The following is a 24,118-nucleotide window of genomic DNA, read 5'->3' as shown; positions in this document are numbered from 1 at the left end:
TGGTCCGAGTGGATATAATCCAGATAGTTATGGGAAGGTTGCTCATCGTCGCTTCACCTTGAGACATGGGCGCTTACCGATTCAATTGCTAGGGTTGTTTACTCTTGATTCACTAGGCTCAATCAATTGCTTGAACAATCGAGGAGCGGAGGCCACAGCGATGGACACTCGGACCTTGAAGAATGGAAGTGGACGAAGCGGAAGCGAGAATGTCGACTTAAGTAATGTGGAGGGCTCATCCTTGGCCTAAAAGCTTTCGGCCCTTGGCTTGCCACCTCTTAGTTTTAAGGCAAATATGAACGAAAGTCTAAGGAAAAATAATTTCGGGCCATCGGTGAGGACATTTGCACAACAAAAAAAAAAAGTTTATCCTATCCGTTCGACTTTTAATCTCCTCTATTAAGAAAATCAGGTGATAATCAATCTTTAAATGCAAAAGAAAAAGAAAAATTATTGATCTCCAAGCCGTCGGACCGGGAAAGTAATCATGGCTAGAGTAGGCACGAGCAGTGTGGGAAGTGTAAATATTTTGGAATCACGAGAGCCCAACAACTATGCAAAGAGCGAAAGAGGGAGAATCAAAGGCGATGATGGCCCGCCGCTCCTCAGCTTCGTATTCTTCACATCGTCCGTCCCCGATCCTCTCGTCTCTTTCGACCAGGTAAAGACCTTCGCTATAAATCCATCGTTCGCTTTGATCCTCCTGCTTCACTTTTTTTTTTCCTTAGGTCTCCCTCGCTCCGTGCGTTCTCCGAAGAGCAAAAGTCGAATGAGTTGTTTTCGTGCGGATTTCGCAGTGATGGCGAAGAAGAGAATCTCGAACGCGGGAGAGGCCGAGCAGGAGAAATCGAGGCCGATTGACAACATCGCCAAGTACTCCCAGCAGCGGCGAGGTCCGCCCCCCAAGCGCCGCTCCGATTTCTCTTTCTTCTTCTCCCCCTCCTCCTCTTCCTCTCCTCCTTCTTCCATGTCCACTTCAGGTCTTCCTCTCTCTCTCTCTCTCTCTCTCTCTCTCTGGATAATTTGCCTTCTCTTTGGGCGTGCGACGTGCTATTGGTGCGTGATTGGTATGTGTAATTCGGCTGTTCGAGCATGTGCTTTTTAATTTGGTTGATGGGTCCAAGTTTTGATTTCATTGTAACCGCAGTTTTGGCGAACGGATTTGGTGTTTTCCTTGGGGGACATGATTGTTGATCTGTGCTTTGGTGGTTCTGTTCACTCAGTTATCGTTCCTCGCTGCTTTTTCAATTGGGATTCGGCAACTGATATTCCGATTTCAATTGGACTTATATCCAGCTAAATCTTTTCAGTTTTAGTGGGGTTGATCTTTAGGTTTCCTTTCTGACATGCTATAGTTTTCTCTGGCAGTGGAAAATTGGTTTTCATTCTACATTTATTGTGGTTCCGTGGTAAATGTACTCTTTTTAGTTAATCTAATTCATGAACACGGAATGAGTCACCTACAATCTAGAATTGGAGAAGAATTTTGCAGTGCACGGACTGTGTATTCTGCAAAAACAGGAAACCTAAGAGATAATTGTGCATCTTTCTATGGCATTCTTTAAGGCTCACAATGAGAACTGTTTACTTAATGGAGTTTTGGTGGTTATTAAGCCTTGCACCTACACAAACATCTACGCAATGCCTAGGAGTAATCTTTCATCGAGTTTTCTGTGCATTTAAACACTGTACAAGACATTATTTGCTTAAGTTTATCAAGCAATTTCGTAGAATAATTCAATTATTTCTCTTAACTGTCAAGGTAAAACTTTTATGCTCAGATTGCTCGCCAAGATTCTCTAATTGTAAAGATGGACTGTCAAATGTTGCTGCAGTCAGTTCAGATGCAGCAAAGGATACAGGAAGACAATCTCTAGCATTCACTCCAGTCAAATGCTGCAAGTCATGGTGTGTAGGATCTGTATTTTTGGATGTTCCATTAAAGATATAACAACCCAATAGAAAAAACATAAATGTTAGTACACAGGAAGGAGAGAACATTTATAATAGTTTATGTATTAGATCCTTATCCAGCATCACTTTAGTAATTCAAACCTTATGTTCTTTCTTAGTTATCTTATGGCAAAAAATCCTACTCCTGGGACATGTATGGGGTCCTTCTGTTGGGTATCAATTTTGATTTTGAATTGGAGATGCACACGGAAATATGTGATTTAGAAAGACATTTTTTTCAGGATGCTGGTCACACCGAACAAATTTCAGGGTACGGAAAGCAGTGATGTTTGCATGACTCCAGTGAGTGTTGTATTGGAAAGTACAGACTATGAAGTGTTGTCTCCTGCTGAAGTAAGTAATCTTTGCGTTAATCGTTTTCAGCAATTATCTAATGCTTTATTGGTCTTTGACTGCGTTATTAATCCACTGATATTTCTCCTTTATTATATCCCTGTCCTCTAAAAACTATTATAATCTCATATCCACTCTCATCGTCTTTGACAAATTGCAGTGGGCATGACTCTGTCTTGCAGTTTTATCTCCCTCTACAGGAAGTCTTATTCACCGTAGACTATGCATATGCTGCATTCTCCCTTTTCCTATTTGTCTCTCCATCTTGATGATTCCAAGTATCACTCTTATTATCTACAAAGTGCCACATTAGGATAGAAAAAGAACCATTCTTGCCATCCTTAACATCCTTACAAACTCCATTTTAATTTATTGGATCATAACGCTTGCAACTGTAGAAATGCCAAAAATGGGCGAGTCATGCTCCTATGTTTAGTAGAAGAAAAGAATAGTTCTATAGCTTTGCTGCTTTGCACTACTATTTTTTTTTGGAAATTTTGCTGAGAATCAACATTTAAGTAGTGACCCTTACCAAATAAAAAAAAATCATTTAAGTAGTGATAGGAACATTTTAGTTCCCTGCGGATTAGCTTTCAATAAGTATTAATGACAAGGAGAATCATAGGATCTCTCTCCTTATAGAGCTACGTATATATTGTTAGATCCAGCTCGGGATTTGTTCCCTTTTAATTGAAACATTTACCAAAGCAAAGCATTTCTACAGTGCAGCATGCTCACTGATTTCTCATTGAGTGAAATTTCCTTTCAAATGTCTAGCCTATAGATTGTTAATTGTTGATGTGATGCGTAATTGGTGGTAGACTATGGACACGAGTTTCTCAAGCTAGTTTGCATTGCATGAGTAGCCACTCCCATGAGCATATCCTTTAATGCTCTTCTTGTGATTTTCATCTCACAATGGTGGGATAACCAATTTCAGAACCAATGGGAGTTTTAAGAATTGATAGTTCTTTGAAGATTCCATTATTTACTAACTTAGCATCTAATTTCCTTTTTTTTTTTTTGGTATGAAGCTGCAAGCCTCAAATGAGGACCACCCGAGCCCATTCCAACCGTTATCCTCTCCTGATGAGGCAAATAACTTAGATCGCGTGGATCCTTACTCTGGTATGTTTCTTACAAATTGGCATACTGCTGGTACATTGCTCACTCGAGTGATATTGTCTCAGCGATGTCCATGATTGAACAAAAAGGCTGTATATATTCAATGCTCCTTAGGAGAATTTATACAGTTTCTACACTAAGCAATTTTGGTTGTGTCCCGGATGTAGATGCTTAAGATGGTCTCTCTGGTACCGAAGCATAACTGCATCCATGTCCTTGAATGTGATTAAGGCATCGACTGCCCAAATTCTGAAATTTCTTATAAAGAAGCTGGATAAGTAATTTAGCATGTTTCTGTTTAGTTGAACAGATTATCTCTTCACATTCAGCCGTTTCAGGGCAAATGAGCAGTTATTCATTTGTAGATCTTTTAGTTTGTCATGAGCCAACTGCACATGGCATCTACCACATCAGTGGTTACTTCATTCCCCCCAGCCTCTGGTGTTGTTGGAGGATATGCTTTTAAGAAGAGCTTACACTTCTAAACAAGAAGCTGTGGCCATTTAAACACCTGTTAAGACAAGGATAAATACATGAGGCCTTTACTTGCGAGAAGACCTTTTGTCTCAGAAGCTTAAAACTTTCAAGGAAGAGTCAACGTATATAAAGCACTTTTCTGAATACTCTACCTCGCTTACAAGCTAGGCTTTACATGTAGAGCAAATGTTTGATAGGAGGCAAGGACAAAAGTAATAAAGAAAGAATAGCCATTAGAAAAATTACTAGGAACTCAGACTTTTGACCTGTATTTTTATATCAGTGTTTGCCTGAAATGTTAAGAAGCTTCGAGGTGACAGGGCCACAATGTTTCACAGCATTCCCCCTTCCGCATTGATGGTATGAATTCTTTAGATTAGTGAGACTTGGATAACGGATATGCTTACCCATCTAAACTGGGCTTGGAATGCTAAATGCTTGGAGCCGATTTCAATACAATAGACAGTTTACTACTAGTGCAGATTGATGGAAATTGGAATTACTTTGGCCAAAGCATTATTACAGATTTAGTGGACATGAACTGATGAAAGTCACAGCATACATGCAATTCTGAAGCCCACTTTTTCTTATTTTCTTAATTTGACCAGGTGGATGCATCATATCAAATCCTAGAAGCATAGAAGATGACTCCTCGGAAAAAGGGAGAGGCAAGAGAAAAAGAAAGCCTAGATCCTTCTTTAGTGTGAGTAGTCATTGTCCTCTGCTAATGAACTGATATAAAATAATGTCTGGATGCAATATTACCTGAAACGTCTTTTTTCTTGTTGTAGGATGACCTATACTCACCATCAAGATCACCGAGAAAGGTCCGCCGGTATAGAATAATGCGATACCTAGGCCTTATGGCTCCTGTAGGCTCTCCTTATTCAGTCAATAATTAGCATTGCTTCTGGAATTATGGGGTTTTTTGATATTTAATTTCCTCGTTCAGTAAATTGTTACCTTGATCGTGTATAGCAACAGATCACAGGGCTAATTGTATGAGAGCTTTGCTGCATTACCTAACCACTGTCCCGATGATTAGGAGATATGTTTCCTGAGGATATGAGCTACATGGTCTATCCTTTATTTTGGCCATAAAATGATTCTTTTGTTTTTTTGTTTTCGTTTGGTCGGAACATGATTCTTTTTTCATCTGCACATGTTAGTGCTTGGACAGGCTTTCTGCTCTCTACAGCCTCAAGTTGTGGTCCTCAACTTTCCTCAGACTTCTGCTTGTCATATCTGATTCTTTTCAAAAAAAATGCACGTTGCTATGAAATCATACATTGTCTCGTAATTGCACGCCAACTTTAAATTATTGTCTGTCCTAATAAAATTAAATGTAGGTTGGTATCGCATGCCATGGTTGCACGTAAATACTGGATCACGATGAAATCATTACAATTATCGGAAGTGCATGTTCATATTGAAACTGGCAATTGTTGATAGGATAAAAATTCGTCCCCTTTAGTTGTTTCACACATGAAAGCTATATGCATACACGAAGTGTGGTCATTTGGCATTCAATCGGTGCCCGTTTGGTTGAAAATGTTTGGGTATAGCATGAATTTTGCAGATAAGATAGGGGTGAAGATGATCATAAGGCAAACGGTCGCATAAATGAAAAAAATGCGACCCTCAGGTGAGGGTTTGGATGGGTTGGCAGAAAGGGCCGGTGAGGGTCGCTGGGGCCTCAAAGGTGGCTGGTGATCCTTGTCGACCACAGGCCACAGCCAAGCCCCCCTCGCATAGATATGAGTTTGCACAATCATTGTCCACACAATTTTAAGCACGAACTCTGCAATCAATTGAGCTTTGTGGTCATCTCAGGGAGCAAGAAGATGACGGCCAAATGAAAAAATGACACGAATGGCCTATGAATTTTAGTTTAATATGCAATGTCATCTTTGAACTTTTAATTTGTTTAATGTAGTTCCTAAACATAAACCCAATGTACAATATCATATGATTCATGAACTTTTGATACATAATCAATTTATTCTGCAAATTATTTGAAAATGTACCAAAAATTTATAGACCACATCGAACGAATTAAAAGTTTATGGATGACTCAGTACATGGGGCCAAAGTTTAAAGATCATATTGGATAAATTTAAAGTTTAGAAATGACATTGCATATTTTTCCAAAGTTAGGGATCATAGTATAATTATCCTTCTTTAGATTCCATTTCATGATACAACCCATGCCCACACATGCTACTTTGCACTCAACCTCTTTCTTCTCTCAATTTTTTTTTTCTTTTTTGTTAGAATCTCATCTCTCAATTCACCTTTAAATTTTGTGTACGCATCCTTAGGGCCTATATGGCAACGATTTTGATCCGAAAAATTGATTCTAATTAGAATTGATTTTTTCCGATTATGTTTCCTAGATGAGTTTGAGAGAATCAAAATGTATTTGACAAATGCACAAAATTTTTGTTATTAAAACAGAAATGTCTTTTGTCTTGTAAATGAAATGTATTTTTTTTTGGAATTTCTATTTAGAGAGAGGGGGCTTCAAGTTCTAAGGAAGAGCCGTATGAAGCGAAAGCCATCCATAACGTTGATCTCTTGTTGTAAGATCATCGTTTTGGTTGGGTGGAAGGGATCTCTTTTGATGATGTTACTCGTTTGGTAACCGTACAAAATTTATGTTATCGGAAACAATTTCTCTTCTCAATTTTTGTCATTCAAGTCAAATAATTACGTAATTACTTTGTAAAATTTCATAATATATTTGGAATTAATTAAAGATTAATTCATATTGGTTCCATTATATAAAATATTGCATATTACATTTTTTTTGTTCTATTTCGTCAAATTTTCTTGTCATAATAAGTCATTTTAAGATTAAAAAATGAGAGACCATGTTAGGTTAGCGTGTGATTTCGGATTTGTTTAATTAGTTACTTTTTAATTCTCACTTGTCCAAATAAATTTTAGGCTCTCATAAGTAGTTTTAGCTTCCGTTTGTTTCATGAAAAATATTTTCTTGAAAAATATTTTCCCCAATTTGTAGTGTTTGGGGGTAAAAAATGTGTGGTCTAAGGAAAATATTTTCCGCTCAACGAAAATATCCTTCTAAATGGAAATCATTTCCCCTCTATGTCAGGCTTCTGTTTCGCGCGTAACATTTTGAAATAGAGAAAATTTTCCTCTCCTCAATCCCCGTTCTCTCTCCTCAATCCCCATTCTCTCTCCTCCGTCCCTGTTCTCTCTCCTTGTTCTCTCTTCTCCATCCTTGACGGAGCTGCGATCTGGGGATCTTCGCCTCTATAGCGAGCTCGAGGTGGTAAGGCGAGCCACGATCTCGCCAAATCTGGCGAGGTTGAGGCTCGCCTCGTCGCCTTGCCATTCTTGAGCTCGGCTAACCCTCGCGGCCTCGAGCTTGCCATCGAGTCGAAGATCTCTATTGATGGATTTGTATTGCTTGCTGATGGGTTTCGCAGGAATTTGGAGCGTGCCGGCCAAGCTGTGCGACTCCTGCAAGTCCGCTGCGGCCATTGTGCTCTCTCGCTCTGACGTGGCGTTCCTCTGCCTCGGCTGCCACTCCTGGAACCATGGGTCCAGCAAGTTGTCTACGCGCCGCGAGTGCGTTCGGATGTGCGAGGTCTGCGAGCAGGCCCTGGCGGCCATCTCCTGCAAGGCAGCGCAGCCGCGTTGTGCGTCACCTGCGACGCGGACATCCACTCTGCCAGCCCCACCGCCACGAGCATGTGCTGGTGGAACCGTTCCTTGACGCGGCCAAGTCCATCGCCAAGGTCGCGTCCGCCTTCAACTTCCTCGCTGTACCCAACAAGACCGTCAACTCCGACACATGCGGCGGAGGCGAAGGAGGCTTCGCCGGCGCGTGCCAAAAACGAGGAGTTGGAAGCTGTTTTGTGGATATGACCGAAAACCACCAGTGTGAGTAGTAATAAGATTGCGGAAAAAATGGATGTTAAAGTAGCGGCGGGTAGTGGCGGTGATGTGTTCTTCAATGATATGGAGGCATGGCTTGCCTCGCTCGAGGCCGGCGAGTCTCGGCAGCCGGTCGCTGTGGCCTCTTGTCAGCCGAAGAACAAAAGAAAAAGAAAAAGAAAAAAAAGAAATACAAAATAGAAAAAAATAATAAAGAAAAAAAGGATAAAATAAAATAATTAAAAAATAGATTTTTGAAAAAAAAAATTTATTAAAAGACGTATACGGTGAAAATTGATTTTCCTTATCAAACGGCAGGAAATATTTTCCGATTCGTTTTTAAACTTCAATCAAACATCAAAAAATATCGTCATTTTCCTAAGAACGACTTTTCAAAAAGCATTTTCTAGAAATGCCACTTTTTTTTGCAAAACAAATGAAGCTTTTCATGAAAAATATCTTCCCGAAAAATATTTTTCTCAATTTTCCTATGTTTGAGAGACGAAAATGAATAGTAAGCAAAAAAATAATGTTCGGTCAACGAAAAAAGTCTTCTAAAACTGAGGAAAATGATTTTACGCGATCTCCATGGAGGTTGAAATCCCTTCCTAAATTCTTTGCTCCTTCTCTCTCGAAAATCCCCACACTCTCTCTCTCTCTCTATGAAATCCCCCCTTTCTCTCTCCCTCTTCTCCTTGCCGTTCTCTCTCCTCACGGCTGGTTCTCTCATCGACACTCGTTTTCTCATGGCTGGTTCTCTCTTTCACGCTCGATTCCAGGACGGAGCTACGATTTTGGGAATCGCCTTGACGGCGAACCACAAGGTCGCCAGATCTCCTTGTGAGGCCTTGGTTCGCCTCGCCGGCCGCAAGGCTTGGTTGAGCCTCGAGGCCTCGTCAATGGCAAGCTCGAGGCAGAGAGGCAAGCCACGAGTTCACCATATCTGGCGAGGCCGAGGCTCGTCTTGCCGGCCTTGAGCTCGCCAACTGATGCCGAGGCTTGGGTGCCGGTCGCCGTAGCCAGTGGCTATCCTATAAAAGAAGTTATGAGGAAGGCGATGGAGTTTGACACTTGGCTTTTGCTTTTTTTTGTTGGCGTTTGAACTCTTGAAAAAAGAAAAAAATTAAAGAAAAAAATAAAAAACATGAAAGAGAGAAAAGATAAAAGGAATTTATTAAAATCATTTTAAAAAATATTAAAAGAAGTACATTAGGAAAATTAATTTTTCTTACCAAATGATAGAAAATATTTTCCGATTAGTTTTTAGATTTTATCCAAATATAAAAAAATATAGTCATTTTCCAAGAAAATGACTTTTTGAAAAATATTTTTCAGAATTGTCACATTTTCCACGAAACAAACGGAGCCTCAATGTGGTACGATGATCCGTTGTTGAATGCAGCTACAATGAATATGTCAATTGTAGAATAGAATATAGATAGGGAAGTTGATTATATATGTTCTCAGCCTGTTCAATTCCTACGTTTAAAACGAAAAAAAAAACATTAAACGTAGGAAAAAAATGTTTCTTTTTCTATGCCGACAGATGTAGGGGCCCCCCAGGGACAAATCTCCAGTTCCCTTTAGGAGACCGGGTCTGGGACATGATTGGGCAGCCCAATATCCGGCCCACGGCCCATTACTTAGCCCAGCCCACCTGCCCGTCCCTTCCTAACGGTCTCGTCACCTTCCAAATCTCCCACCTGCCCCCGGGTCCGGTTTGGGAGGGAAGTGCGTTGGACCGACTTGAGCACGCACGCAACAACGAAAACAAAGAAACAATAATAAAAAGCACGTCGACCTTTTCCGTTCTGGCGTGGCTCGAGCTGACGTGTAATTTTCTAATCTTTTTCTTTTTTATTCGGTCGAATTTGTTCGACACGAAATAAAAAGGGGGAAAACTGCGGGACGAGCTTCAAGCGGAATTCCAACCTGTCTCGAAGCACGCCCGAGCTGAGCGAACACCTTTCTCTTTCCTTCCGCTCAATAACTTCCTCCCCCCTTCCGTTCTCTTCTTCCGTTCGATCTTCTCCGGCTCTCGTCAATGGCGGCTTCCAGCTCCGGCTATTCTATTCCGGCGTCCGGTAACGCTTGCGAACTCCGCTGCATGGGCGGGATTTCTCCGAATCTCGTCTCCTCTTCGTCTGGTGTCGTTTCTCGCCTCCTGAATTTCCTTCTCTTATTTGTTGTGTTGGCCTGGTTTGGGATTTGCAGAGGCTGTTCAGGTTCTGGTGTCTTCTCTGGCCGATGAGTCCCCTCTCGTGCGCGAGGCCTCCATGGCCTCTCTCAAGGACATCGCCGCTCTGTACATATGTTTCTCCCTCCCTCTCTCTCTCTCTCTCTCTAAACGAGTACATGCGTGGTTTTGTGTATTGACTGTGAGGATGTCCATTAGAAACTTTCTGAGTCCGCGAAAATGCAGGAATCCGCTTCTGGTGCTCGAGTGTTGCTACACCCTTTCTCGCGGAGGTCGACGGGTAATTATCGTTTCTGCTTGCTGAATCTACTGTTTTTTGGTGCTCCCCCCCCTCCCCTTGGGGCCAATGGTTGTTCGGAATGGGGAGCTGAATTCGGACGTTGTGCAAAATGTTGCAGCGGTTTGGTAACATGGCTGGAGCTTTCCAAGTCATGTCCGTGGGAGTGCAAGCGCTGAATGCGAAAGATGTGGATCCAGCTTTCATGTCGATGCTAGCCAAGATTGCTACCGCTGAGATGATATCCTCCAAGGTGTGTATGCAATGCCTGATTTGACTATTAATTTGGTCATGTAGGCTCATGTTTGGCCAGTCTCTTGCATAAGTTAGGAGTGTAGAAGAGTTGGAACTAGACCATCATAAGGAAGAGAAGATATATAAACGAGTTTCAAGTCCCTTGCGTAATTGGAAATATGTTATGTATTTAAGAAGCCATATTCTTGCTTTCTTCCTCATGTTGATATGAAGAGGAATAGTAAATTATTCACTTTCAAAGAAACCAAGGGGGATCTCTTTGTTTATGTTTCTCTTAGTTGGTGATGACTGTTAACTGTTGACTGGTGTTAAGGCTTGGGCATTGGGTGGTCCTATGCGTGAAGCAATATGATCTGCAAAACACCACCCTGTTTACTGAAATATTCCATGTAAATGACCGTAGAGATCATGCATATCTTCTTACGGCTGATCATATTCTCATGGTAGGAATTAAATGTTGACTGGCAACGAGCTGCTGCAGGATTGCTTGTTTCGATAGGATCACACTTGCCTGACCTTGTAAGTTGTGCTTGAATATATTTGCTTAGTATCTCTCCACAGTACCCCCGCTATTGTAACAATTTGACTGTATAAGCTAGTAGAATTCATTGTTGGACTCTCTAGGCAATTTACCTTTCCTTTTAATGTATGAGCTAGATTGAATTGAAGTGTCAAACGAGAATTAGGAACTCTCTTGGAAATAATATTTCTTTGCACGTAATAACAATAACTTCTATTGAAAATAAGCACATTGATTGGCTAAGTAAAAGAAGTCTGCCCATGCAATGCACAGGAGACACATGCCAGTAGTTCCTCAAAAGTAGAAAGATTACAGTAATCTTTCAATGATAACTAGTGTCGCCCGTGCTTCGCATGGTTTTTTCTTTTAATGTATTTACTAAAGTTCCTTGTCTTATTTTGCGCATTTGGCTTGTATGAAATAAAATACTTTTGGGAGTTATAGTAGCGACAATAACCATGAAATTCAAGATGAGATAAGAAACAATGAAATAGAATAAAAACATGACATTTTGACATATATGATAAATTGAATTTTCTTATATGTAAGTTGACTTTACACTTATCAAATACTGTAAAAATAGGATTTACTAATGCTTATAACTATATATGTTGTTGTCTTTTAGATGATGGAAGAAGTCTTCCTTCATTTATCGGGTCCGAGTTCGGCTCTTCCTGCTATGATTCAGATACTGGCAGATTATGCTTCTGCAGATGGTTGGCCCTAACTTTTCTGTTCTTTCATACTCTTTAGCCATCTTAAAATTGGTTTTATACTTGAGCAAACGTAACTGTCCTACTTTTTGAACCATTGAAGCTCTGCAGTTCACCCCAAGGCTTAAAGGTGTACTTTCACGAGTTCTTCCGATTCTCGGAAATGTTCGAGATCCCCATCGGCCAATATTTGCTAACGGTATTGCATATTATCTGTCCTTTACCAATGAATACATCTGTTTTCATTTTGTTGGTGTATGAATATCAGATTGGTCGATTGATCTTGACTCCAGATTGTTCACAGTTCAGCACTAGCTAATTTTTTTCTTCGGGGAATGGTAAATAACATAAATTGGAAGGGTACCACCCCTTTACAGAGCTAGATACATGAGGCAATGTATCAAATGTAACATAGAAAATCTGTGACTTCGTAAATTCTTTGTGAACCAAAACAATTCAATTACCATACCCACCTATTTTTACAAAATTGATTGTAGACTCTCCGTTCTTAGAAGGCCGAAAATTTAGATTCCTCCATTTTATCCAAAAACTGGTTGGAGGAATAGCTGAAAGCATTCTTCTCACGTTTTTGTCTTGGCGAAAGAGACCTTTCCATGCCTGTATTTCCTTATTAACACCAATAGCTTTAACCCAGGATAGGCCCATGAAAACCAAGGTGGGAATGTCACAGTTGCTTTGTCCAAATACACAGTAAAAGGAGGTGATAAACAGATTCACTTAGTTTCCAAATTAAAAACTCCTGTTCACCTTGCTGAAGTTTCTCTTTTCCATATTGTCAATGGTCAAGATATTCACCCAAGTAGCCTCCCAAGTAAAAAGGCAACTAAAGAAGGCACTTTTTCTGTCCAAATTAAATCAGCCAGGAAAGTGTCCATTGCATCTGGAGATGATCAAAATAATGCACGATAGGAGGTCATAATAATGGACTCTCCATTCTTTATAATCTCCAACACTCCCTGTCATCTCCTTGCCTCATTTAATCAGACTGATATATAATATGAAATGGTTTAATCTCCCAGTTATGAACTAATCTTCAGAACAAAGTATTCCGGAGAAGACCCCTATCAGCAAGGAAAAAGGACGAGCCGATAGTGTTCTCTTGTAGGGAAGCTATTCTGAACCAATCTGGCAAAAGCTCTCTTAAAGGAAGGTGCCTGCTGTATGCACCACCTGTCATGCCAGAAGGAGATGGATGAGCCATTTCCCGAACTCAATAAACTGCATGAATTCCCGTCTTCAAACTCCAACGCCATAACTCTCATTGTTCAAGCTAGTCAGCCAACTTAAGTTGATGGCCCATATCTCATGGTCAGCTATCACTCCACCAGTTGATCCTGAAACTTACGAACCTCCGCAGCCATTTCCCAAGGAAGAGCTGCAGTCCATATTATGGTGCTTCTGTTGTGCCTACCTGTTCGGATAATTATCTCACAATATCTAAAAAGAAACATATAATTGATGGAATTTGGTCATTCAAATCATATTTGAACATCCAAGTACATTTTCCTGTTGTAGAAAGAAAGGAGAGAGAGATGAGATAAATTGGGAGCCTCATTGCAATTATAATGTATAAAACAATACACTCAAAGACAAGAATAAGCTTAACCGAAAACATATTTGGACTGATTGATCTGGTATAGATGTCTCTTGAGTAGCCTCATTCAAGGTAGCCCTGCTAGAAAACTCCAACCTTTCTTGTGACTGGGAAAGAGGGCCTCAACGGGACCGAAGAGCTTTCAATCTATTTATATGAGACAGTATCTGTAACGTATAACGAGTCATTTACATACTCTGCTCTCTCCAATATCTGGAAACATTCCTTCTCCATAGGTACCTGATGATAAGAGGAAGAGATGATGGCCATCTAAAGAGATGACTCGACCAGCAAAAGGCTCTTATGTTTTTATGATATTAATCATAAAATGGATTAGAATTATTTGAACTCTCTTTTATTCATGAAACGTTCCAATCTTTTTCTCCTCTTCTTCTGATATGTGTCCTTCTGAAACCTGCTTCAGCATTAATCTGACAGAAGAATGTCCATTGACAGTGAAAAGTATATAACTATCAATTATGTAACTGCCTTTGCCTAAGACTTACCCATGATATCCCCTTCTTTTTAAAAGATTGACAATTTTCATTTATCCCGACGGTGGTATGTAAGGGCTAAGGTGGTTAGAAGTAGTGCTAAAAGTGCATAGTTTTGGTGGATCTCTCTCTCTCTCTCTCTCTCTCTCTCTCTCTCGGGCAGGTCTAATGTGGATTGCTTGAAAGAACAAGCCAAGTAAAAGCCATCAGTAGACACAGATGTTTAAGCTAGAAGCCTAAGAAATGATTGTCGCTTTAGACTTTGTTTGAGTTGTCGTGTACAATGTACTCCTTGTGTTATATCTCTGTTAATTGTTCTTATTTTTGTGGTAGGAGTCATACTCGTAGCGAGTTTTGTTAGCTGTAGCTTCAAGCACTAATATGATAATTAACATATAGCCGAGAAACAACATAGATGAAAATACCGAAAAGTCACAACAATGCCAAAAAGTTAGAACTGACAACTAAAAGCATGTCCTTAATAGGCTTTGAGTGTGGCAAGCATGTGGAATGGGCGAATGATAAGTGAAATGAGAAGTGTATGGAAGAAATTTTCACTGATAAAAGTTATTTTTTTTCTTTTCCTTTTATACTTCGAGCATCATCCTTCCATTTTTGGGCTGTAGAACAGGATAGGTTAGATCTCCCATGTTTAAAGGTGTTTTTTTCCTTGAAATGATGTTCTTTGTGAGGTTTACATGGATAATTTTTTCCAAAATATGTGTTCTTATAGGATTCTTCCATGTACTATAAATGACCATTTTGTTATTCTGTAGCATTTAAGTGTTGGTGCCAAGCTACTCGGCTGTATGTTACGGAGTTTCCTTCTCACTCACCCCTTGACGCTGATGTCATGTAAGTTGCTTTGTGCATATGTTATATTTCTTGGATTTGCAGAAAGTAATGCTTTGCAATGCCATTCTTGTAGGTCATTCTTGAATTCTGCCTTTGAGCTTTTATTGAGGGTGTGGGCAGCTTCCCGGGATTTGAAGGTTTACCGTGTTTTATCATTTTTAAAAGTGGAAATTCTGCTTTGTTGCCGTTTGGCTTTGCTGATAACCTTGAATATGGCTTTATGATCAGGAAAATAATTTCATTTTTCTTATTTAAAAAAAACCAACTGGATACTTGGTCATCTTATGTTAAAATTCTTCACCAACCAGTTTTGTTATTTACACTACTGTCCCTAATTTAAAAGTTTAACTTGTTGCCCTTGTTATGTTTGGCAACTTCTCCTTTCCAATTTTTGTTCTATTTGATCACCTATCAATACACTTACAAGGTGTATGTTTTTGTGGCCTGAATTATGTGAAAATGGGTCACTGCCCTAAGCTAGTGATCGAGGATTCCTGCATCTTCTTGGACATATGTGCAAAGAGTTAGGTCATTGTTGGTGTTAGAAAGTCCAACAGAAAAACTTAAAGTCGTCAAGTGGAAGGTGACAATGTGAATAAAAGACCCTTGGAAACCCCATAGGAAGCCACGTGGGATACTTTAACATCCCCTCTCATGTGCAGTGGAGTGGTCAGTTTGAGAAAAAAAATTAAGGAAGGTTAATCATGACTTTGCTATAGCATAGCACAATTTTTATTTTTCTTGGTAAGTGCGAAGAGTGTGTGATCCGCTTGCAAGAGTTGATCCTCACAGACTCAAAATAGATAATTTGTAATGAGGGGAATGGTCAATGTATTGTTATTTCTGGAAGCTAAATGGTGTTCAGTTATGAAGATTTGAAGGATGTTCCCACCCTATACAAAATTACAGAGAGAAACTGTAACAAAACATCCAAATAGAAAGTGATATTTCAGTAGCCCAAGTCTAAGTACCTGCTATCATCTATTCTTTATACCAAGAAATAGACTGACTCTCAAATGCCTCAACTTTCTTCCCCTTCAAATAAGCTGTAAAATTGGAGTGCTAATAGCAAGTGACAAGTGTTAATCTTTTCTTTGTTGTGAACTAATCAAATGCCTTTCCAAAACTAGACTTCTTATCTAAAGATGGAAGGCTTGACCTAATTGTTGATAGCTCTTGAAAATGAAGTCTCAGTAAGTTTACTGTTGAAGCTCATTTTTATGTTGGTAAAATTTGGAATCTAGGGCTTTGGTTGGCCTGGGTTAATATGAAGATTTTAGAGTCCCAACCCGCAAATACATGGCATAAAAGAAAGTGACAGTGAAAAATGGAGATTTTAAAAGGCTCCAAAGCGCAACAGTCGTGAACTGTTAGATCTATCTTGCATAAGATGCAAAAATTGATGGAGATTTCATCCACTTAGTAAGAGCGGGATTGATAGAGTGTGGAAGGGCATCTAATTCTCATATGGCTTCAGAACGCCTCTTAAGATCAAGGACAAATTCCTTGGGAGAACATTAAGGTGGCAGATTCTTTATGAGATAGTTGACAACCTAGTACAAGGATGTGCATAAAATGAGTCTCCCCGAAGATTAGAATGCTTTGACAGATCCGTGGATACTCATGAGCAGATCTAATTGGTAATTATCTTTTCCATGGAAGAAGTGGTGTAATTCTAAATAACAATGGATGTTTTGACGTCTTAAACGATGGTTTTCGAAAGCTCTCGTGAAAAATTTGTTTGTTCCTTTCTTTGGATGGGATGCAGGTCAAAAGAGCTAGTGCTAGGGTAATGGTGGAATACTTTTTTGACTGAAGGTTTGGTATTAGTGTAGTGCTGTAAGAGGATGCGTGTAAATCACCCAATTTGGTGGGGACAATGCTTTGTTTTTGTCAAGCAGTTTCTTTACTCTTTTAATGGTGTTCAGAAGTTAAATCTGGCCTGAATGTGGAGAAAGTCTCAAGAATAACATTTAAAAATTTAGTTAGTCTATGCATTGTTGTGAAAATTGTTGACTGATTGAATTGCCTATTTTCTTGTTTGGACTGAGATTCTCATTGGATCTGTTCCTTCTAAGATAGGTGCGAACAACTTCCGTGGAAGCATTGGGACAAATGGTTGGCCTTATCACTCGCACACAATTAAAAGGGGCTTTACCAAAGCTGGTTCCTACAGTATTAGATTTGTAAGATGATTATACTGTATTGCTTAAAGAAGATGATTCATATTTATTTCTTGTTGATGTGTGGCATGCTTATCCTTTTCTTGTCTGTGCATAATCTTTACAATCAAAGAAAGTATTATTTTTTCTTCCTGTTCAACTAATTAAATGAGTTTGAAAATATACATTCTAGAAGTTTACACATGCAGGGGTTGTCTCATGATGGAGTCTGCATTCTCAGCCCTTTTCATACTTACTCATGATAGGTATAAGAGAGATCAAGAAATTGCATACCTGGCTACATGCAGTCTTTACAACGTCTTATTTTCCTCTTTGATGTCTGAAAGTGGTCCTCCCTTGCTCGACTTTGAGGTAAGTATGCGTTATCAAATTTTGTTCTCTTTTTACCTGTCTTAACCTTCTCGGCTGAACTTAGAAAAGGAGTGTGTCCATCAATTTAAACTTCATAGCTCAGGTTATGTATTTTCATCATCCTTCATCGAGTCTGTGGAGCATGTGAACACAGATCTGACCTTATTGTTGTCAACTCTGGTAGTGACCTATTGCTAGTGACAGTGTTTTCAATTATAGAATACCAAGTCAGATATTCCATGGAAATACTCTCAACACAGGAAGGTAATGGTTGTGGTGGGTGTCTGGGGTTAGCTGGAGTAGGCTGCTTGAAGAGGGATTAGATTGATTTTAGTGTGGTATACTGGGAGTTAATAGGCTCTCTCTCCAAGGAAATATCTGTTTCCAATAATCAGACCTCACTTTATCCTCTGTTTACCAAAAACACCCATGAAGAAGCAAAAAGTGCTTCTCTATGTTACGTGGGTACAAATTGGAATACATGATTATGTCTGGCATGTCTCGTGCATAAAAGCATATGTGGTCATCCTTTGAGCCAGATTTAAAGTGGAACACCATTAAAGATAAAAGTAACTATTTTACTTATGAAGCTCTTCCTTTGCTTGAAATGTTTAATTTGAGCTGACGCTTTCTTATTAATGGAATTGTAACTAAGCTGTTACTGCTTATTTTATTGAGTATCTTATGCTTATTTGTTTAATGGAATTATTAACTAAGCTGTAATTAAGCGAAGAATAGTTCAGACTAGATTAGATCTTATGTATTGCTGGAGAAATTGATGAGGTTCATTTTCATGCAGGATCTTACAGTCATACTTTCTACCCTTCTTACGGTGGTTTGTTTAAATAATGAAGGCAAAGAGTGTGCGGATTTCTCAGTGGGACTGAAGGTGCGATTGCATGTCAGCTAAGAGTTTTTTCTATGCAATCTTTTGCAAATTCATGACTCTCGTGGCTATTGACCCATCCGAAGAAAGCTGAAAAGAGATAACAAAAGCTGGCCCAATTGGTAGAGACCACATATGCCTGGGCATTAACCGTTGACTGGAATAGCACTGTCACCTCCCATACCCCATTGATTAAGGGAGATACACTTAAAAAGAAACTAGAATGGCGTCTCTGGTCTTGAGGAAGTGCTCTTCATATGAGGAAGATGTACGTAAAACTAGAAAGCAAACTAATGAAGAGAAGCCTCAGCATTTGGTGGTGGCAAGACACGACATATTCAGAAAAAGCAACTATTATTTGAAGATACACTGTGATGATTCATGGCCATTGAGCAAGGACCACTTCTTTTTTTCTTTAACTAGACTGACGATGGGTCATTTCAGTGAATAAGTTGATGTGCTCTGTAATAATTTGTGGTAGTCCAGAAAATCCTTCTTATTATCTACCTTTCATGTATTTTATTTTCATGCAGACATACAATGAAGTCCAACGTTGCTTTTTGACAGTTGGTTCTGTATATCCTGAAGACTTGTTTGGGTTCCTCATGAATGTGAGTTACTTTGAATGACAAACCACTTATTGGATCTCCATTTGTGTTATGTCAGTGGTTATTTTGTTATTGCATAGAGTTTGGATGTGATTACTAGGTTTAGAAGTTTGGCAAAACGGATACGTGTCTATTATTAGCTTGTAATCTAGCTTTTACTTACAAATAGTCTTAGATGCAGCTGAGATTGTATTGTTTTTTATTAGAAATGCAGGCTGAAAGAAGAACCTTTGACTTTTGGTGCAATTTGTGTTCTGAAGCATCTTGTGCCGAGGTTTCTACTTTTTATCCCAGAGCTTTTTTGGTTTCATCTTTGCTTTTTTCTTTTTAGCTGGGTTGAACTTCTTTCTGTTTTAAATTGAAGGTTGTCTGAAGCGTGGCACAGCAAAAGGCCTTCACTAGTAGAAGTTATGAAGTCTTTACTAGATGAGCAAAGTTTGAGTGTGCGAAAGGCACTTTCAGAGGTATTGCAGCTAGTTTTATGGTCCCTGTTTCTTTTGTATGGAGCAGTGTAACACCTCCATTTAGTCATCTTACATGGTAATTTGTTTGATTGCAGTTGATTGTAGTCATGGCTTCACACTGTTACTTGGTTGGTCCATCTGGGGAATTGTTTGTGGAGTACCTAGTCCGCCATTGTGCTTTGTCGGACTATCAGAGAACTGATCTTGAAAGCTTAAAGGAGATCCAGAATAGGAGATTGGAGGTTCTTTTCTGACTCTTAAATGATTAATTTCCTGCTAGTTCTGCCTGCCTATGAATATAATCTTAGTTGTTAACAAAATAAAGAACGCTTTCAGATGGATGGCTTCCTTGCTCCTTGTGATTGGCATTTGAGTTTTCCTATGCAAATAAGTTGATGGATTATCTCCCTTTGATATTAAGGTGTCTATAGCCCTTTATTTGCATAACATGGATGCTGTTGAATGGCCATTTTTTTCTGAAAAAAAGTTTAACCCCTCATAAATAGGCCACATGAATATCATCAATAGAATATCTTAACTTAGCTCTGCCGCTTGTGTGAATCCTATTTATTAGGAAACAGGCCTACAGAGCATATCTAGCATATTTCTCTGCGTTTAAGCCTAAACTTACACATGGAATACTACTTCTGGACCTAATCACATGGATGGATAACTGGAGACTGGAGAAAATAATGTAAAACTGATACGAACCATAGTTTGAAACTGTTGTGACTTGCACTCTCGACTTGTTCTATGGTACTTTTCTACTTGCTGCATCAAAAACTAAATCACAAGCTTCTGATAAAAAACGAGCAGTTTTAGTAAGATTTGTAATATGAATACCTTTACGCTTGGCAGAAATATAAGAGAGATGTTAATATCGTGCGAGCTAGTTGGAAAGCTAATGTGAGTCTATTGACTTCCATTCTCCTGGGGCTTGGGAAGATCTGAACAAACTTCTATTCTCCTGGGGCTTGGGAAGATCTGAAAAAACTTAGAGACCCTTCAGAGCTGCATTTGGAGCTTGATAGGCACTTGGGTGAAGTTTCTTATGACGTCTGTGAAGGAAGAAGTTTTGTCAAGCGGTGCTATTATTATCTTTCACATCAGTCAACCAATTTTTTGCTCTGGTTTCCATGGGTGACAGAGTACCTCTCTGACAGAAAGTTGTGGCAGCCAGGATTGGATCTGTTAATTGAAATGACAACTTTTGAATCACTAAATTGTTCATACACAAAAGAAGCATTTTCTTACTCTCGCCCTTATTCAAGTTAGTTGAGATGTAGAGGAATTACGAAGCAGTCAAACGATTTGCAAAGAGTGTTCTGCATCTTGTATTTTAGGCATTGTGTTAAGTTAGAGCAAAGTTGGAAGTCTCATGATTAATGACCAAAGTGATTGGTCCTTAAGAGGTTGGGGGATTAAAAAAGAAAATTAATTAAAATCACACGAAAATCTTGGAAAACAGCCTTGGGTTTGAGCTTTCACATGGTTTTGATTGGCTGAAAGCCAGACTTGTTTTCCTATAAATCTCTGATGAGAAGTCTGGACCTGGGCCTAACTACTTGATGTAGTTACAATCATCATTGCTTGTATGGTGATATACATGTGCAACCATTAAATACCATGCTGTTGGCTTCCAGGTGAGGATTGGTGTAGTTAATCCAGCTGAATTAAGGGCAATTTGCGAAAAAGGTCTTCTTTTGCTGACTATAACAATTCCTGAAATGGAGGTAGGCCAGTTCATTCCTAGGCATGTTATTTTGTGGTCTATTTCTGGTCGACTTTACTGATGTCTATGTTTCTGGCAGCATATTCTGTGGCCTTTTCTTTTGAAGACGATAATTCCAAGTACGTATACAAGTGCAGTGGCCACGGTTAGTATTTTTCCTAAATATTCCGTTTCATGAGTCATTGTGTTGATAGCAGCGATACTCTTACTCTGAATCCATTGTTACTTTAAGTCTAGCTGCCTTCTGACCAACTTGTTCAACATTTGTCTACTGGGTTGAAAAACGTCCATATTTAAGTGGATGGATGCATGTAGTTAGGGTTGTCTTCTCTTAGGTGATTGTAGGGGTTTATTTTCTTTAATGACAGGTCTGCAGATGCATCTCAGAACTATGCAGACATCAAACTTACAATAATACCAATACCATGCTAAGTGATTGCAAAGCTCGTCCTGATATTCCTTCTGCTGAGGTGGGTGCAGTGCCAGAGTTAATAATGAATTTTAATTCTTCTTGCATTGTCTAATGTCTGATGAGAATTATCATCATGTGCGTGTTGAAACAATTAGGAGCTTTTTGCCCGCTTGGTGGTTCTTCTTCATGATCCTTTAGAACGACGGCAACTGGCAACTCATATTTTAACAGTAAGTATGGCTCTGTTTTTTATGCTGTCTATCAGAAGCTTGAGTTTGTCTATGTTAGGTCTGGAGTCTTCATTAGCTTCATACGGGAAATAAGAGTTTGAATGGCAGAAAGGATTTTCCTATAAGATGTATAGTGGTTTGGCTAGGTGAATTACTCTACTTCTTAGTTCTTGTTTTGGACGAGGATAATATGGTAATATGATAGTGGGTGGATGTCTTTTCTCTTTTTGAACAATTAAGCATGCAAGAAAATAATTAATCTGTTATACAAGTGTTCAGTCATTTTCGCACACGACTTTTTTATGTTGCAGGTTTTATATTACCTGGCACCTCTCTTTCCAAGAAATGTCAACTTGTTCTGGCAGGATGAGGTAAGTGCAGCGATGAAAATACATATTACCGTTTGCATTTTAATTATGTAGGTGAAACAACCTGAACAAAGTGTTTGGTTCCAAGAAAAGATTTGAAGAAGCAAAACAAGAACAACTCCAAAGGAATCACAATCTAAAAAATTGTCTTCTAGACTTCAAGCCCACAAAAAAGAACGAACTACTCTCTTGAAAGAAACTTTGCTCAACTATGACAACTCTAATCTGTTCACCCTTAAAGAAAACTAAATAGGCATTTAATCTTTTATTTATTGGACCTAGTCAGGACAATAAACCAATACTTTAAGGACACTTAAAACTTAAGTAATGACTTCAAAGAACTTCAATTTAAATTTGCTCTTTCATCAATTCCTGTCAAGTGTACCAAACCCTTCTCTGTGAAGAAAATTTCTGCGTATTCTTCTGCTGGAGAGGTTTGTTCATCTCCCTTTTGAGAAGCCTTAGCAAAATCATATTCTTTATGTATGTTCTTCACTTAAACTTCCTACACTTCCAAACAACAGGAGGGAAATCATTTCCTTGTCCTCTTATTTCTTCACCTCTTAAAGAATCTTCCAAACCATGGTGTAATGTGTGAATAGTAAAGTATACTCTTCATTCTCCTGCATCACTTTAGTATTCTTGTTCATGTTCTAAAATCTTGGCGGTTGAGCATACCATGTAAATTTTTTATGGGACAAATCAGCAAATTGACAATAGTCAACCAGACACTGGCTTGAGCAGTGCATTCAGTGATGTTTGTGTATATATTGATTTATGAGATTGATGGATCCTATCTGATTTTCTGTTGGGCACATGCGTAATTCGTCTTTTATGGACAGTTTGTTCGTTAGCTTCTAGTGATTGCCCTTAGAAAATAGCCATTATTTGAATTTTTCCTTGTCAATTGGGTGGGGCTGTAATTTACAAGAGACTTTATAAAAAATGGTTACTCATAAAGTTTGATTTGTTTTCTTCTTGGAAGCTCTAGATTCCAAAAATGAAGGCATATGTTAGCGACACAGAGGACCTGAAGCTAGATCCTTCATATCAAGAAACGTGGGATGACATGATTATCAATGTATGTTTCTTTTTTTTTTCTCTTTAGTGGCTTTTTTACCTTGGAAGGTGGTGTTCAATAGTTTCAAATAAAAAAGTGAACTATTGAAAGAGGATTTTGTTCTTGAAATGGTGTTCGTGATGTTTAATACCATCATGGTACTTGTGATTATTGAGTGACAGATGATTTGAATTGTGTGACCATTGTAATAAGCGCATGTTAACAATTAATGCGCCTGATATCCTAAGACACTCAATTAGGCACTATAAAAATTTAAGAGAAGAACCAGAATAAAATTAAAGGATTTTTAATCATAAGTTTCTGACAAGTTAATGTAAGTGGGATGAACCATATGAGGGATACCGTGTTCATTAAAGTTATTGATTTTAAAAATGCTCAGTTTGTCTGCCAGCTTAAAGGTCTTCTTTCTTGTCATGCTTTTATTGGTGTTTCTGTTCATGGAATAGTTTGGGATGATTGTCTGTCTAGTATCTACATCTATCATGGTCTTGTCCTGTTGTTGAATCCTTGCTTTTTAATGTGGTAGACACTTCTATTGTGCAAACAATATTGGCTGTATTATATTTGATAATGGAAATGATGAAGCCATAGCAATATTATACACAAACAATGTTTCTCATAGTCATAGTACTATGAGCCAACAATATCTATTGTTGTTTTTGGTTGGCAGTTCCTTACTGAATCCTTGGATGTGATCCAAGACATTGATTGGGTGATTTCTCTTGGAAATAGTTTCACCAGACAATACGAATTGTACGTATCTGATGACGAACATTCTGCATTACTTCACCGGTAAATATCTGGTTTCATGACAACTTGTCTTATTCAACACTTCTTTCCATAAATTGAATTTCTTAATGGATCCAGTTAAATTCTTTGAAAGATATTCTTACGAACTTTATGTGGATGTGTTTGGAAATTAGTTATTGGTCCCTGAAGTATGTTGCTGTGTTTTCATGTTGGTCCTTTTGTAACTCACAAATATGAGTGAGGGTAAGGTTTCTGTCACCCCATTTTATTATCAGTGGAGGTTCTAACTAAATCCTTTCAAATACCTTGAAG

General features: G+C 38.9%; 2 protein-coding genes across 8 annotated transcripts in view; both read left to right on the top strand.

Annotated features, from left to right (window-relative positions):
- The first annotated feature begins 495 nt into the window (after positions 1 to 495).
- Positions 496 to 4,970, top strand: LOC115748679. Of its 2 annotated transcripts, none has more exons than XM_030685253.2 (7): positions 496 to 661; positions 798 to 980; positions 1,836 to 1,908; positions 2,196 to 2,307; positions 3,342 to 3,435; positions 4,518 to 4,612; positions 4,701 to 4,970. In XM_030685253.2, the coding sequence occupies exons 2-7, from the start codon at positions 800 to 802 to the stop codon at positions 4,809 to 4,811; spliced, it is 666 nt and encodes a 221-aa protein (XP_030541113.2). In that variant the 5' UTR covers positions 496 to 661; positions 798 to 799; the 3' UTR covers positions 4,812 to 4,970. The 2 variants fall into 2 exon arrangements, with proteins under 2 accessions (XP_030541113.2, XP_030541111.1); XM_030685251.2 differs by having other exon boundaries at positions 1,782 to 1,908.
- Positions 4,971 to 9,639: 4,669 nt separating this feature from the next.
- The window catches only part of LOC115748670 (protein SHOOT GRAVITROPISM 6), a 43,913-nt gene continuing 29,434 nt past the window's right edge, over positions 9,640 to 24,118 (top strand). For 2 of the 6 annotated variants that reach the window (XM_030685234.2, XM_030685237.2), the window contains exons 1-23: positions 9,641 to 9,899; positions 10,030 to 10,120; positions 10,238 to 10,292; positions 10,411 to 10,542; positions 10,992 to 11,063; positions 11,690 to 11,780; positions 11,881 to 11,976; positions 14,663 to 14,741; positions 14,815 to 14,878; positions 16,824 to 16,927; positions 17,170 to 17,275; positions 18,075 to 18,164; positions 18,695 to 18,772; positions 18,976 to 19,043; positions 19,134 to 19,233; positions 19,329 to 19,475; positions 20,877 to 20,966; positions 21,045 to 21,110; positions 21,334 to 21,435; positions 21,533 to 21,607; positions 21,919 to 21,978; positions 22,967 to 23,056; positions 23,727 to 23,848. In XM_030685234.2, the coding sequence (XP_030541094.1) occupies positions 9,860 to 9,899; positions 10,030 to 10,120; positions 10,238 to 10,292; positions 10,411 to 10,542; positions 10,992 to 11,063; positions 11,690 to 11,780; positions 11,881 to 11,976; positions 14,663 to 14,741; positions 14,815 to 14,878; positions 16,824 to 16,927; positions 17,170 to 17,275; positions 18,075 to 18,164; positions 18,695 to 18,772; positions 18,976 to 19,043; positions 19,134 to 19,233; positions 19,329 to 19,475; positions 20,877 to 20,966; positions 21,045 to 21,110; positions 21,334 to 21,435; positions 21,533 to 21,607; positions 21,919 to 21,978; positions 22,967 to 23,056; positions 23,727 to 23,848 (2,018 nt within the window). In that variant the 5' untranslated portion in view covers positions 9,641 to 9,859. Of the gene's footprint in view, positions 9,900 to 10,029; positions 10,121 to 10,237; positions 10,293 to 10,410; positions 10,543 to 10,991; positions 11,064 to 11,689; positions 11,781 to 11,880; positions 11,977 to 14,662; positions 14,742 to 14,814; positions 14,879 to 16,823; positions 16,928 to 17,169; positions 17,276 to 18,074; positions 18,165 to 18,694; positions 18,773 to 18,975; positions 19,044 to 19,133; positions 19,234 to 19,328; positions 19,476 to 20,876; positions 20,967 to 21,044; positions 21,111 to 21,333; positions 21,436 to 21,532; positions 21,608 to 21,918; positions 21,979 to 22,966; positions 23,057 to 23,726; positions 23,849 to 24,118 lie in introns of those variants that run through there. The other 4 variants (XR_004016241.2, XM_030685233.2, XM_048281690.1 and 1 more) reach the window with 4 other exon arrangements.

Source organism: Rhodamnia argentea, chromosome 7, assembly GCF_020921035.1.
Source record: "Rhodamnia argentea isolate NSW1041297 chromosome 7, ASM2092103v1, whole genome shotgun sequence".
Classification (NCBI taxonomy): Eukaryota; Viridiplantae; Streptophyta; class Magnoliopsida; order Myrtales; family Myrtaceae; genus Rhodamnia; species Rhodamnia argentea.
Note: the sequence above shows the minus strand (reverse complement) of the source record. Positions and strands in the feature narration are given on the sequence as shown.

What these genes read in the sequence shown, in the direction of transcription:
- LOC115748679 (XM_030685251.2), top strand. Translation starts at nt 800, where the DNA reads ATGGCGAAGAAGAGAATCTCGAACGCGGGAGAGGCCGAGCAGGAGAAA. An exon ending in AAGTGTTGTCTCCTGCTGAA is followed by an intron (nt 2,308 to 3,341) that starts GTAAGTAATCTT and finishes TTTGGTATGAAG; the next exon opens with CTGCAAGCCTCAAATGAGGA. An exon ending in TCGCGTGGATCCTTACTCTG is followed by an intron (nt 3,436 to 4,517) that starts GTATGTTTCTTA and finishes TAATTTGACCAG; the next exon opens with GTGGATGCATCATATCAAAT.